This window comes from Sprattus sprattus (genome assembly GCF_963457725.1).
Source record: "Sprattus sprattus genome assembly, chromosome: 8".
NCBI classification, from domain to species: domain Eukaryota; kingdom Metazoa; phylum Chordata; class Actinopteri; order Clupeiformes; family Clupeidae; genus Sprattus; species Sprattus sprattus.
Genome location: NC_137927.1, coordinates 17,858,959 through 17,875,322, shown reverse-complemented (window position 1 = coordinate 17,875,322; position 16,364 = coordinate 17,858,959). Strand labels below are relative to the sequence as shown.

General features: G+C 46.1%; 1 protein-coding gene across 1 annotated transcript in view; it reads right to left on the bottom strand.

The window, feature by feature from the left end:
* Nucleotides 1-809: 809 nt before the first annotated feature.
* The window catches only part of tub (TUB bipartite transcription factor), a gene marked incomplete at both ends in the record, with an annotated part of 49,315 nt that continues 33,760 nt past the window's right edge, over nucleotides 810-16,364 (bottom strand). The window contains 10 exons of the mRNA XM_080843399.1: nucleotides 810-943; nucleotides 1,109-1,280; nucleotides 1,589-1,687; nucleotides 2,206-2,320; nucleotides 3,257-3,369; nucleotides 3,954-4,145; nucleotides 6,006-6,127; nucleotides 7,376-7,540; nucleotides 10,370-10,510; nucleotides 13,279-13,441. Coding sequence (XP_080699525.1) covers nucleotides 810-943; nucleotides 1,109-1,280; nucleotides 1,589-1,687; nucleotides 2,206-2,320; nucleotides 3,257-3,369; nucleotides 3,954-4,145; nucleotides 6,006-6,127; nucleotides 7,376-7,540; nucleotides 10,370-10,510; nucleotides 13,279-13,441 — 1,416 coding nt within the window. The remainder of the gene's footprint in view (nucleotides 944-1,108; nucleotides 1,281-1,588; nucleotides 1,688-2,205; nucleotides 2,321-3,256; nucleotides 3,370-3,953; nucleotides 4,146-6,005; nucleotides 6,128-7,375; nucleotides 7,541-10,369; nucleotides 10,511-13,278; nucleotides 13,442-16,364) is intronic.

Genomic DNA, 16,364 nt, shown 5'->3' with positions numbered 1-16,364 from the left:
TGCCGGAGATGCCAACAGTGACACGTCATAGAAAACATTAGGCTGTATTTCACCGACTTTGCATGTGATGTAGAGTGGCCCTAAAAAGGAGATTCCATCAAAGAGCTGAAAAAGATTTGTTGGAATGGGTTAAAATGGTGCTTAATAAGACACACAGGTCTGCAGTGTAAGTTACATTGTGCAAGTGGTTAGTTACACATGTGAGTCTATGTCAAATATTTGTACAGTATGGTGTAAGATTAAACAAATTCTCACATAGCTGGTTAACATCAGAGGGTTAAGACAAGTTTGTCAGCACGGGTGTCAGTGATCGCAATGCTTTCAGTTTAAAGAAAATAACAAAAGTGGCGAGTGAATAACATTAATAGCTGATAAAAAAAACTCTTTTAAGATCATCACAGTTCTTTTTGTCCTCATCGTGGTGGTCTCTTGGAACTGTAGTGTGTTTGTTGGGTGTCTCGTGGTGTGGTCTTTGTGCTTATTCCTGCTGAAATGTCCTGATCTGAGGCAAGGAGGCCAGGAGGGTCAGAAGAACCACACACACACACACACACACACACACACACACACACACACACACACACACACACACACACACACACACACACACACAGAAACACAAACAGACGTACACGCATGCACACAGAATCATTCGTACACAGTGTATCTCGCTTGTCGAGAATTCTCCATGCCCTCCAAAGCAGGGAGACATGAGGGTTTCGAGGGCCCCAACGCCCCTAGTGGCAGGCAGAGAGAGCCAGCGGAACACCCCTGGTTCTCCCTCTGGTAGTGGGTGGGGTGGGAGGATGCTACTCACAGGCCAGCTTACTGTCAAAGCTCGAGAGTGCAATGGCAAAGGCCTGAAGGGCACACATAGGGTAGTTATAGTCCATAGTGAAGATGTCCTCGGCCACGCGGCCAAACTGCATCACAATGTAGTCCGCTGCGTGAAGAAGGAGGATGTTGATACACAATTGAGAGATAAACTGCATACACCAAGAATAATAAGATAAAATGGCTGATCGACAATGTTATTTTATTGTCACTGTAGAAGATGACTGAACATAATAGGGATATCCTATCCAGATAGGTCTATGCAAAAACTCACGGTCATTGTCATGGATGATCTGAAAGTTTTTGACGGAAGCCTGCGTCACCCTGCCATGGAAGTTGAGGACGTAGGACTGGGTGTCGTCGTTCCACACCGGGGTCTTGTTGTGCAGCTCAATCACACTCTCTGTGCTCTTATTCTGCCATCGTGCCAGCAGAGTTTCATGGTCCTGCAGAGCATGGGGAGATGGGACAGATGTGAGTGGGGATTAACCCTCCATTAAGGGCCCAGCACTCAGACGCTACTGCTAACAGCATGCACTACCATTACAGTCAACAAGCAACACAACATATCAGTGAGGAAGGACGTATACAGGTTAAAGAGAAGGCGCTTTAGATATTGCTCATAATCATTATACCATAATATAATCAATATATAATAATCCATGCTCATTCTATATTTTCTATATACCTATTGCTGTTTTCCATATGTTTTTCTCATGGGACTAAAGTGGGAAAGACAAAGCTTTGCACTCACATTACGCGGTCTGATAGATACTCTCTCATGGTCCATGTTCATTCCAGGAATAATGACACTCATTTTACGAGGGCCTTTGAACCCTAAAACGTTGGTTTCCTGTCAAGAGGAAAGTCATCGTTAGGATGAATGACCCACATATAGCATTAATCTCTCTGAAAGGCCTTGGTCCATTCATGTTATGGAGTAAATAAATCCTACGCTGAATGCTGCAGTACAAAGATAAGCCTATGCAATACCTTGAAACACCACTAGATGTTTTGCAGGCACTGTACTGTTAGTCGCCACTAGGTGTCTCAGTGTTCCACCTCATAAGTTCTTACAGTATACCGATCCACTGTCGCAGAAGAAAATGTGCCATGTTCTCATCTCAGGAGAACTGCTTTTAGGGTTTTAATCAATTTCTATTCATAACTGAGCTATCAAGTTTCCAAGACTGCATCCATATACTTCAATAAAATGTTGCTGCTGCATTACGCCTGGGAGCATAGCATCAGCATGTGTGGCGTGTGTTGTGCCGTTATGTATCGCGCAGAATGTCAGGCGTATCGTGTTTCCTCTCCCCAGTGTTCCTTGTGTTCTGATGAATGGCCTGTCTGCTCTGGAGGCTGACTCACGTAGCAGATGGCGGCCAGCTCCTGCCGCAGGTTGCTGGCCTCTAAGCTGGAGGTGGTCTTCCCAGGATTCATACCACCGTTGTACACTGTAAACTTGGTACCCATGAGGTTTGACCTGGAAGAGGAGTGCTGGATGTTTAAATGGGCCTCACAGGTACATCGTTAAGATGTGTACTTGTGTCACACACATCACACACACACACACACACACACAGTTTGCCTTTCATTTAAAGATAATGAGAAAGCAAACAGAACCACCTCTTTAAAGTTTGTGAGTGGTAACATTAATGATTAATTACTATCTTTTACTTTGGTGCAACAGTTTAAAACATGAAGACAATAAATCCAGTGATCCGACATTAACCACTGACGGGTATATTTAAAGTATTCATTAGCAGACATAACAAGGGATCAAGAGTATTTAAAACTCCTTGAGCTATTATTGAAGTTGGAAAACAATCACTGCCGATGCAAGCACCTTTTCAAATAAGGCACTTAAAAAGTGCAATTTAAGTTGTGCCGGAAGGTAGCAGGCAATAAGACTGGAAAAGATCAAACGAAAGGTCAGTCCACAAGTATAGCTTGCAGCACTGACGGGTGAGATATTTCCTGGTCATCTCTTATTTAGAAACCAATTGGTCTGGAGATAGCAGCGGGACTGCACAGAGGATTGATCATCACCCTCACACGTGACGAGTGACACACACAGTTACGTAATCACACACCTTCCACATTGCAAAATCAATCATCGTCGTTGTCTGTACACACAGCCAAAGGTGGCTGGAGAGTGTGATGACGGACAAATCCTCCCACTTCACACATTACCTTAATTTCCCTCGGGATTAATAAAGTATCCACAGCCTCTCTCGACTGTGACACATCTGCATACGGCAGACACCCAGGAGTGGTGCAATCACACACTCACAACTGGATCTCATGACACATACACACCGGCTTTACAGACCCGGATCTCGTGATAATTTTATTCGGAATTAAATGCAATCCTGGTGCTGGTCACGTGCCTAACGTGAGCCGGGGGCTGTGAACACACCTCAGTTTCCCAATGAAGCTTTCTCCTCCTCGAGAGAGATCCGTCGGATCAATGGAAATGAGGTAATTAGATGTTTTGCTCTTCTTTCTCTTCCGTCCAGCCAACAGGAAGACCTATGGCAAGCCAGTGGGTGTTATTATGAAGCCAGCAACATATCTCATCAGTAACAGCATCACCTGAGGGTTAATGGCCTTATTCAATTTTAAAACGGTTCTTTCACAATGTGCTGCCACAGTGTAATTAGGCACACTGTGTTTTTCACCAGGCTCTCTCTGTTGTTATTCTGCTGCTTGTTGTGTTTATAACACAACAGTGTGCTGAAGCATATTAATTGGCAAACAAATCATGCTGTTCAGAAATCCTTGTCATTCCCCTCAATGGTTCTCCAAACAGAGAGAATTTGTTGGAATGCAATTGACTTAGTGTTTGAACCATCTGTTGACACACACCATTTTCCACAGTGTAACAGGTTTAACAATAGACAAAAGCAAACAATACAAAGTGTCATCGATGTTTTCATATTTTCAAGACAAGTTTGTGGATTGCAGCACAATAATGGGAAAAACCCTTTTAACATTGACCATAGAATAAGTGACTTTAGGGGCAGTGATAAAGTCAAACACACATCTGTGGATATCATATTTGATTTCAATGAGAACCATGTTCTGGAGGTCTGGAGGTTCTAATGTCACGGTACCTTCTTGCCATCTTCCCGTTCCAAGTGGAGGTAGTAGGTGGGGTACATGCCCCTGTCCATGCCCTTCTTGTCGCGGGTGATCCTGCACTTTACTGTGATGCCCTGGGGGGCCGGCCTCAGGGTGAACTCCTCCAGGTCATCCACGTCGATGGCGGGCTCATTGGCGAGTGGGGTGGACGCTGAGGCAGCCTCCTATGAGAGGCAGACATACACACACACGCTGTCAAAGACTGATACACTCACAGATACTATTTGCACACAAGCGCAATAGCTAAGTACGAGAAATGAAGAGAGGACAATAAAATGTAAATGTAGACAATTCATTCAAATGTTTAAATTATATACACACAAGTCATGTAATTTGCATACTCTACCTGTACAGGTTGACATTACCATGCTAACATACTAGCAGAAGGAAGATTACGTTCAAATATCCAGTAAAGATGTCCTTACTGAAGCATCCCAAATATCTGCCTTTTCCACTATATCAACCCAGTGGTGAGCCCTTACTCCATGACTGTGTTCCATTCCATGAGGATTATTATTATGGCATCAATGTTAATACAATGCATAAGTGAGGCATGCCAAATGTACTCATCCTGTGATTCACCTCTCAAAAAACCTTCCAAACCACTAGTGTTGACTTCACACTTGTACTAACATGCCTAGAAAGTTCCACATTCGTCCCTCTACAGCTCTGGGTCTTTAGTGAATATAGCCTGACACTTGAACCAAGCCAAGGCAGGTTCCACTCAGTTCCTTCCACCAGGTTCGGCACAATGGGACAGACCCCTTTAGTTCCCCCAGTACACTACAGCCTCATGAAAGAAGCCAATACCCACATGCAAAAAGAACCTAGGGCTCTGGCTTCGACTTCCCAGAGCGCTTTAATGAGTGCGATCACCGACAACCAAAGGATTGAAAATCAGCTTTAAAATGAGCATTAAATATAGTCAGATATAAACAGATAAGCCCACACAGTCTTTTGAAGTCACACCCTCTCTTCCCTGTGAGAACGGCGTGTTCATTATCACTTTCCATTTTAAGAGCAGGCAGGCAGACAGGAAGCACCGAGCGGGCCACAGAGCACCATCTGCGCTCGAACAGAGGGAGGCTTCTTGTTAGGGGAAGTGCTCATGAACGGCCACCGTCCAACATATTAGCTGGCCAGTGTGGAGGGTGTGTGTTGGGGGGGGGGGGGGGGGGGGGGGGGGGGGGTTGGGTTGGGGGTGTTCACTCCGCAGCCCGCAGACACCCAGCCCTGCTAATGGTACCTCTGTGCCCAGCGTTGCGTCACTAACATGCATCTTAGCGCAGACTGGGTGTGTGAGGGGATTAGGGGGGTTAAGTGTGTAGGGGACAGTGTGTGTGAGGGAGGCGTAGTTAAGGTGCACACAGGTGGAGGTCAGTGCCAGCCACTGCACCTTCCATGTGACCTCCGCTACAGGGAAGTGAAAAATGACACTCTCTCTCTCTCTCTCGCTCTCTCTCTCAGATGCTCTCATTTGCTCCTCTGGACATGAAATATGCATGTGATATAATAACCTCTGACGGGGAGACAGGGCCTGGGGCCCCTTATCTTGGCAGGCGGGCACATTCTGGGTATTTTTGGGCGAAATGCAATCTGGAAAAAAAATATTTCCAAACTTGCTGCAGGCCACGGTGGATGGTCTGCCATTAACTTTAACTCACTGCCAGTAGATCTGCACCAGATAGTGCATCAATGGGTCTGATGGTGAAGGATGGGTAATGAATATCAATTACGTGGGCAGACAACTGGGAAATGTAGGAAACACAGTACACATCAAGGTGTCCCTGGTGGAACCTATGAGCAAAATGAGAGTATCATGATCAAAATAAAAGAGAGATGGAGAGATAGATGGAGAAAGAAGCTGTGCGAACAGCTTGAGTAGAGATGCTCTGACCAAGTGAGTTTATGCTGACCACATAGGTCTCAAGGGGGGGGGGGGGGGGGGGAGTCACAAAGGCATAGTGACATGTCCTGCAGGCATAAAACGATGGGCTGAGTAAACACGCTGAATCACTCCCCACCTTACTGGACTTCTTGCTGGTGGCCGAGCCTGGCCTCGTGTTGCTGTTGAGCTGCGAGGAACTCGAGCTGACTTCATCGTCGTCGTCCTCCTCTTCGTCAAAGTTCATGCTGCTCGAAATCCCTTCCAAAACAAAACAGTAAACAGTAAACCAAACCACTTGCCGTTGTGCTCAACTGTGGTACTGTTGCTATCCTTAGGATAGAGGAGCACTAAAAACTACTGAGTCAGAGTGCAGATGATAAACAATAACAACAACAACATTAACATCAAGGACACCATAACATTACAATCCCTGTGGTGTCCTTTCTTTAGCTGGGGCATAATGATGCCCCTTTGGGATTCACTACATCTAGGCAATGCTAATGCTATGCTGGAGAATGGGCTCTACTCTCTCCATCCATAGACAACGTGGGCAGGAAGCTAGAGGGGAGAGACGGCCGCTCACACTGGGATGCTTCCTCCGCACAACCACCCTGCCAGAGTCAACAAGGGAAGGGCGCCAGCAAACCAATCAGTAAGCTGGCTAACATATATCCTTGGGAAACACTTTTGAATTACAGGGAGGGGGTGGGAAAGATAGAGAGAGGGGGGGGGGAGCGAGAGAGAGAAAGAGGTGGGGGGGGAGGAATAGAATAGGTGGATAGGAAGAATGGAGGCAGACTGATAGAAAAAGAGGAAGGAATCTCCAGAGTGGTGTTAATTAGGTTATGGTGTTATCCAAGCATGTCACTTAATATATTTTAGATGACGACCTTATTTGGTAAGCTTGATTTGACTGAGTGGAAGTTAATTAGCTGCCATGTTTTTAAAACTGACATTCAGAGAATAGAGGTTTATTGCCTGTGATATTCCAGTGGCATTATCATTAGCCTTCCTTTGTTTGTGTGGGCAGTGTGGGGGCGCAGTGCACATAGTAAAACATACGCGCGCACACACACACACACACACACACACACACACACACACACACACACACACACACACACACACACACACACACACACACACACACACACACACACACACACACGCACACACACACACACACACACACACACACACACACACACACACACACACACACACACACACACACACCAATTCTCTAATCAAGAGACCCACCAGTCCCACAGACAATCAGTGGCTCACTTTGCTTGAGTGACTCAGCTCTCAGAAGAGACACACTACACAGCACAGCACGGCACAGCGCAGCACAACACATCACAGTACCGCACGGCAAGGCACGGCACAGCACATCACAGTACTGCACGGCACAGCACGGCACAGCACAGGACAGCACAGCACAATACAGTCCGCCAGTATAGCCCAACACAGGTCCAGAGCGGACATCCAGCACATGGCCGGTACCTTTCTTCAGCATGGTGACCCGCAGGTCCTGCTTGCCATGGGCCTGCGTGCTGCTCACGCTGTCGCTCTCGGCCTCGTCTGAAGACAGGTGCCCCACCGTCAAGATCTGGATCTGGCTGCCCAGGTCCTGCGCCTCGTCCTGGAAGGCAGCCGGACCATCGATGCCTGCAGATGCCACAAGCCCCACCCGCCCGTCAGACCAGCACCAACACAGCAGGGTAAACTAGGAGCTGAACGCAGCTCTAATACACACACATGCATGCACGCAAACACACACACCCTCACAGACACACATACACATGCACACACACACACACACACACACACACACACAACACAGCAAGGTGAACTACGAGCTGAACGCAGCTCTAATACAGAGACATGCATGCACACAAACACACACACACTCACAGACACACATACACATGCACACACACACACACACACACAACACAGCAAGGTGAACTACGAGCTGAACGCAGCTCTAATACACAGACATGCCGGACAAATCCACTCAGATATACTGCTCATACACATGCACGCGCACACACTCACAGACACACATACACATGCACACACACACACACACACACAACACAGCAAGGTGAACTAGGAGCTGAACGCAGCTCTAATACACACACATGCCGGACAAATCCACTCAGATATACTGCTCATACACATGCGCGCCCACACACATACACACACACACACAAACACACACACACACACACACACACACACACACACACACACAGACACACACACACACACACATGTACATGCACACACACACACACACACACTCAGTCTCAAGGACATCTCACTATAGATGTGCAAATTCTCCACAAAGTCCGTACAATGGCGCACATAGAAACACAAGTGGTCTCTGAATATTCCATGCATTTTGTTTTGAAAAGACATGCACACTCATCCACCAACACGATTGCATACTCGAGTCATGCCTTGCGCCGTACAAAACACAAGTGTCAGAAACGAGGCTCATGAGCTGGGAAACAAAAGACTCCTTGGTAACCAAGGTGTAAACGGTAACCAAGGAGTACAATTCTAAATTGTGCTTAGAAGGAGCCTTTACTTTGCAACCATAAATGGCATGCATTTCATTACTAGAGGTTTTTTTCTTTGCTTGTATATTTTTGCACAGGGCTTGTTGGCTTTTTCCCATTCAGTTGGGTACAATCATAAGAGGGAACACAGACGTGTGGCACCAGATTACCACACCTATTCTCCTCAGCCCACTGATCATTATGACCTCAAACGACCTTATAATATTCTCCTCGTTTCGTTCACCATCCCTCCTCTCCTACCCTATTTTGTCTCCTACTTTGTCTTGCTCACATTTGTGAGAAATGAGCCCGATGCTCAGTCAAATACACATTGAGGGATGTGCTTCTAATGGGCCTGAGGAGAATTACACATTGATGTTGTTTCCTACGTTCCTGCTACATCCATGTTTTTCTTTTTGCACAGTAATCATGGCAGTGACTGCCCCTGGGTAAGTATAGAGTAAGCGGCGTTAGAGCTGGCGTTAGCGCTGGCGGTTTGTGGCTAAGGGTGTAATCAGCCTCTGTGAATACAACCTGTGCATCGGTGGTAGGCTGTGATTGCATTGATGGAAACGTGGCCCCCAGGAGTGCATCATCGATGATGGAGGGAGTGTACAAACGAGACAAAGATGGAGGGAGGGAAAGGAGACAGAGGAAGATGGAGCGGTGTGAGCGTGTACAGGTGGCAAGGGATGACAAAATAAGGACAATTCATCAGGATAAGAAGGTATGGAGACAATGATCCCTGGTGACAAGCGCAGCCTCATATAGACCAGCTGTCTTTTGTCAAACTATCCCATATGAACTCGCTGGGTAGAATAAGCAAACATTGCTTTCACAGTGTGTTTGCAAATGAGATTTCACTGAGCAGCTGTGCCCCTACCAAGGGAGGACTCCCTCTGCATGGGAACCAAACACAAACAGAAAATGAACTCCTTTAAGACATCCGCAAAGAAACGGATCCTTCTCTCCCTTGTGGCTAGTGACACATTGACAGAGCCCTGCACTCTGAGCCAGGACATTTCCGTTGTTGTTTCTCGTCTTGCTCAGTCTGGCAGCCTCACGAGACCAGGCTCCCTGGTGTAATTAGAGCATTTCTTATTTACTTGTTTACCCATCATTTCCAGAGGGCAGAGTTGGCATTGGCCTTGGTGATGCCGAAGGCTGTCTCACTCTGCCAGCCCAGCCTCATCCCCTGAATGTGCCACCCACACAAAGCTCCGCGTCCTGCGTACATCCAGGAGGTTGCAGCAGGTCTCGTTAGAGGGTCTACTGAAGGATGAACAGCACGGGTATGGAAGATGAAATAACAAGACTATGGCAAAATGAGAAGGAGGGAGCCTCAACAAAGGACGATGCAAGCTCTTGATGTAGCCCTCAAAAACTGCGGAGCATATAATCTATATGACAGCAAGCTCTCTTCCCTCCAAAGAGCCTCACACTGAGACTGTTCTCTCCAATTAGGAGAGTGCCTGGTGCCACTACTCGTCTCTACCGGCCCAGCCTAAAATCAATACAAATGCAGAGGCAATATTTATGAAACCATATCTGGGCTTGTCTTAAAATACGAGTGACCATGCACATTCCAGCATGCAAGCCTTCACACTGCAACCACAATCACAAACACATGCATTCACACGGCTGACGTGCAGAGCCTGATGTGACAACGAGAAGTGACGGCCTTCCTGACACCCCCTAAGGTGCCCCCCCCCCCCCCCCCCCCGTGGTCTACATCAAGAGGCTGAAGAACCAGGTCAATAATGCTGAGACTCCCCGGACAACATGTGCCGCGGTGCTCGACCGACCTCGAGACAAGACACAGACAGACAGATGGAGCAAGGCATGCTGGGAGAGAGTGGGGGCCGTCAGAGAGGAAAACTGGCAAGCCGGCGGCGGTGGTGGTAGTGGTAAAGGTTGGTGGGAGCGTCACCATTCGGCTGACCTTTGTGCTTCCCCTTTTTCTCCTTCTTGCCGCTGCCCGTCTGCGGAGTGGAGCCGCTGGCCTTGGCTTTTTTAGCGGAGCGCGGCGGCTCGGCGAGCGCCTTTGCCTCCTCCTGCTCGGCCTCTTGCACTACACACCGGCGTGCACGGAGGAGCAGGCAGAGGCACACATGGCACAGAAGAACAGATAAGACAAACCAGGAAGGGGAAAGTGACAGGGGGGAAGGAAAGAGGGATGGAGAGGGAGAGAGGAGAGAAGGGAATTGTTAAAAGGAATTAGAAAAGATAGGAGGGGGTAGAGGCACATTTAACAGCGGTCATCAGGGGTCAAATTCACAACAGCACTCTCCTTGTGTGTGTGACACATAGAACACGCGTCCCTCACATGAATTTCTTTCCTCTGTTGCACAGGTTATCGTTGTGCCAGCTCTGGGAAATACAAAAGGCATTATGCAAGCACAAAGACATCTCTCCGCCATCTCTCTGCCACAGACCCCTGCACCAAAGCCCACTCTTGGTGTTTTTATACCCGTACACCGCAAAAGACCTTGAGATTCAAGGCTTTGATAGGAAACAGTTTTTTTCCTCTTTGCCTCTCAGCCTTGTTCTACTTACTCTCTTTATCAGAGTCCTGGGAATGCTGTGAGAAGCGTGATGAAGGCCAGGCTTACTAAGAGCCTTCAGAAGAAAGATCAGATAAAGTTTCATGTGAATCCGCCCATATTCCACTAATGGCATAGGCTGGGGACCATAGTGGCTGTAACTGCTTGTTTAACCAACATCACACAAATATAATGGTGCAGTATTTTGCAGATGTATAAACAAAGTTCTTTATTATTTTTTTTGTCAGACATGGTGCCTTGTAGTGAGTATTCCATCTTCCCCTTGAGTATGATAAACCTCATTACAGGTCAATTTAAAAGCATGCCACCCATCTTTAACTCTTAATCAATGGGCATGCAAATGTTTGCTTGCTTATGACGTTAGAATTCACACAGATAATTAGACCTGTGAGTGTAGAATGGGCTTCAAGCCTCCAGACCTGTGACAACAGAAATGAGGAGATAATGAAGCACCTTTGAAATAGGAGTTCTTCAGGGTTTATGGTGCCATACAGTCCTCCTTAACCTCTTAACAGTAATGTTTAGCTTTGCTTATTTCAGCAGAGGTTGGGATATATGGCATTGTGTTTTATTATCATTGAAGTACTGTATAAAATATATGTCTTAAATGGAACTAGTGTACTTTATTCCATTCAATCTCTTGCTTTGATGTTATTGGATTGGTATGATTGATATTTATAATATAAGTTCCACCTTTTTTGGAAAGTCTGAGACAGTTAAATATTTTTTTTTGTTGCTGTGAACATATACTCAAACGGGACTGACCATTTCCTGCACAAACAGCTTAAAATTAATTGTGTGTGTCTCAGACAGTTAGCAAAAAAGCATAATGGACGTTGAGTGCTTGAGAAGTGAGGAGATACATGTAAGGAAAGGAGCATGCTTTACACTTATGCCTTATGAAAACAAACTGCCACGATAGATTTCAGGGAGTACTATTGCAATGCATTAATGTGCATTTTGTGTCCCTTAAGGACTTTTGGAGATTTACATCATTAGCAGCTCTTATGTCTTCTCTGTGGCGTATCTGTCATACTAGGCTAAATGATAGTTAGCTTTGGGGAAATAAAGGGCAATTTTTTCCAAAACTCAGCTGGCCAAGAAACCCAATTTAAACTTCTTTGGGTGAAATAAACCCTTCTTTGGGTTAAATAAACCACACAAACACCGCTGGGCCTGGCTATATTCTGCCAGTTCCGTTCACAAGCCCTGTTCTATTTATGGAGTGCCTAGTAACAAAGCAGCTTGGCAACAGGCAGTGGATGGAGAGGCAGGGAGAGGAGGTGTGGCCCGCTGGAACCAAGGTGACTGGACCACGGTCATCACCAAGCAGTGTCTCACAGTATCCCTCTTAAACAGCTGGGATGGAGCTTTTCAGTAAAACTGCTTTTCAATTACAGTTTATACAACAATAAAAAATGAAACCCCGTCTAGCCATCTTTTTCGTGTGTTGAAGAGATGCAGCTCCATTGAGTGTCTCTGTGAGAGACAGTTTATTTTCATGTAGAAAACGCCTCAGCAGTGATCAAAATCAGCAAGCAGACACAGTGGTGCACCTGTGGAATCCAAGCTATAAAGTTCATGAGCTTATTCTAATCAATGACACATTTAATTCAGTTCAGAAGCTCAAATCCCTCTCTTTCAACAAAGGGGGGAGGGCAATTGATTGCCTAGAGTCGACTTTCAGATCCCACAGATGGGCACTTGCCCTTGAAAGGCCTCCTACGGCCTCCGAACCCATCTCCGTAAATGCACTGCACTTCTAAAAAACTTGAATTAGATGGGGACTGGGGAGACATGGTGTGTTGTCAGTCCTTTACCCCTATAGTTTATGTTTCTCTTAATAAGGGCATCAGAGAGCCCAGCCACGGGTGACATCACAAAAAAGTCAAGTGTGTTAAGTCAGGATTTGTCTGAGGTGTGAGGTAAGGTCAGGCTCCTGGACACTAAAGGGGGTGCCTAGAAAGGCAGTATAAATAATCACTCTGATGTAATTGACTGACCATTTCATTACAACTTAGTAGTGCTCATTGTAATACATCATCATTTGATTATTGCAACAGCACAAGGAGTCAAAGTAAAGTGTTGTTTTTGCTATTAACAAAGTAAACAGTTAAGTTATGTAACAGTAGTGGTATTGTGTTTAAGGTCTAGTCTGTTTACAGTGAAAAGGCCAGGTTACTATGGAAAATGGTTTAGTCATTTTACAGGGGAAAAGGAAATGTTAACATGTTTAAGGGTGTAGTTGTTTTTCTAGGTGACAAGGCGGTGTTACCATGGTAAATGGTGCTGCTGTTGCTGCTGAGGTAGGACTCCACCAGTGGTGCCTGCTCCTCAGACTGCTTGGTCCTGCGAGCACGTGACCTCCCATCCACGTTTGACTGAACCATCAGAGGTTCCTGACGCTTCTTTTTCTGCTTCTGCTCCAGCAGAGCACGCTGCCACACACACACACACACACACACACACACACACACACACACACACACACACACACACACACACACACACACACACACACACACACACACAGAGATGAATTCATGTAAAGCTCTTGTTTCTGTACTTCTCAAGCTGAGGTTACCTTGGTAGCTCATCAACCATCCATCACTAAGGGATCTGTGGAGCCTTATCGCCATTTTAATTATGTTTTTAGTGTCGTTCTCCAGTGCTAATTCCCGTTTATATAATCAATGTGCCAGAGAAGAATTCCTCTTCAATTTGAGTCCTGCACACATTTTCCACCACATCGGCCACTGATACAACCTCTGTTACTTTGTGTGTGTCAAGGCACTTCTACACAGTGCATACACACAGACACAAGAAAGGAAAACACACACAATACGCTGTAACATTCACTCTTTATGACCATGAGAAATTGCAAGGTATTTCTAACAGAGCTCAGATGAAGCACAAACAGAAAAGCCTCTCTTGCATTAATGTTTTACTATGTCACAGCCAGAACACCATCCTCTTGCCTCTCTGGGAGCCTATGTGTGTGTGTGTGTGTGTGTTTGTGTTTGTGTGTGTGTGTGCCTTCCTGCCGGGGCCTTCCTGCCACTATACCTCACGTTATGTAAGCTTCTTAGCAGAGGGGAACCCTGCAGCCAATGAAATATTGAAGGACTGTCGGGTGGAGCAAGAGTGCACGCTACTATACAGACATACACACACACACATATGTCCACTCAGACACACACACGTACACACACACCCCATGCACACACACACACACACACACACACACACACACACACACTCGGCATGCACACAGGCACACCTCAGTGGGTTGAAAGCACAGCTGGCAGAGCTGAAATGACTGCCCTGTGAATTAACCCAGAGGCAGGGAAATCCCTCATCTTCAGTGCTCAATTTCTCTCTCAGACAAACACACACGCACACACACACACACACACACACACACACACACACACACACACACACACACACACACACACACACACACACACACACAAACACACACAAACACACACAAATACATAACATACATACACACACAAACACAGAGATACACACACCTGTGACTAAGCCACACCATGTGAATTCAGCCCCACACACGGACAAGTGAAGCACTCCAGAGCATTCCACTGAAACACTGCTTTAAATATTAAGCATTGTAAAGAAAAAGCAATGCACATGCTATGAAATTACTGAATATTATAAACAACCACCTCTTTTATCCAATAGCAAACTCATAGCTAATGTGTAGAGAGGGTGTCTGAATCCACTGTTTCCTGATCATGTGCAGAAGACTTTCAAAGACTGCATGACGTCTCGTGTAATGGCATTTGATCCAGTTTCAAGAATATATGAGCAGGTGGTGCTGAAATACCCCATAAAATTACATAAATACCCCCGTAATGAGCTCCATTCTGCAGCATGTGACAGCACATGATTTCCTGTTCCTATTTAATGACTGGGTGACTACATACTGTGTACCAGCTTCATCCATGGCAGAAATGTCAATGGCCATCGCTAGCAAGCGTGGACAACTGTGGAGGTTGAGGTGAGTCACTGATGGAGGGACGCAGTGGCAGGGCTACAGCCAGTGTGTCCCTCCGTCAGTCAGAAAATGCTGAGGACGGAGGGGGTGTAGAGTGGAGGTTCGCTGAGGAAGCATTTACCAGCCTCTCGCTCATTCTCCCCAGGGAGCTCTTACGTAAAGTACACAGTCCATGCACACACTTCTTTGACTTAACACATCTCCATAGAGACAGAGAGTGAGCGATATTGAGAGGTCTGGATGACTAGTCCCACTACATGCTAATGTATATGCAAATTTTCTCTGCCACTGTGTCCATTAGTGTCACCATATCCGTAAATGCCACGTTTGAATAAGCATCCCCTTTAAAGCAGCAGTGGCAGTGTGCTCGCCACCTCCACATACACACACACACACACACACACACACATACACACACAAACACACACACACACACACACAAATACAAATACATTAGCACTGCTATACTGTAGCTTTGACATACAACAGATGCAAATGCCTACACCTTGTTTAGCTAATTTACGTCTGTGTTTTAGCATCTCCCAGCATCTTACTGTTGACGACCAGCGCCTTGCTATGTTTTACTGCTACCAGAAATACCCATGTGTTACTTTCGTTGTTCATTTCAATAAATATGACAAGTGAACACTCTTGAAATCTTGATCCTCGCCCTAGCGTCTCTCCATTTGCTTAAGATCGACAGCGGGCAAAGCATACACAGAAGACCTGTATTCACAGCAGCCTTTCATTGATTTCTTAGCCGAGCGGGTGATGACTCAATAAATTACTTGAGAAAAAGTGTATGAATGCCTATTACTGTCCTTACTCAACCGACCACGTAGAATTTGTCGTTTCTACAGTAATATCACTGACTTTTGTTCACTCGGGTGCTTATGGCAGCGCTAATTTGAGCTACTGTGTGAATAATAATCTGGCTTTGTAATTAATGATCAACGTCATTGTGATAAATAATGCCAAATCTCAGTGCATTTCTACGTGGTAATTCACCATGTGTTTTATCTGAGGCACTGAATGAATGTAGTTATTAGTTTAAAGGGCATCCGCTCACATGAAGCTGGACCAATGACCTCAGCTAACACCCACCAAGCTTTTTCACTTACAGCACACGCACACACACACACACACACACACACACACACCCTCAGGCAAGGAGAAGGACACACAGACAGCAGGACAAATCTACTGCCAGCCACATCACCGGGACATGTCAGACCTGGCGAGAGGACGTGTTGTTGGAGAAGCACTTTTTTTGACTCATGAATGGAGAGTGCTGTCTTTTTCAGAGCTTATTCAACACACCCGAACACCACTTATGG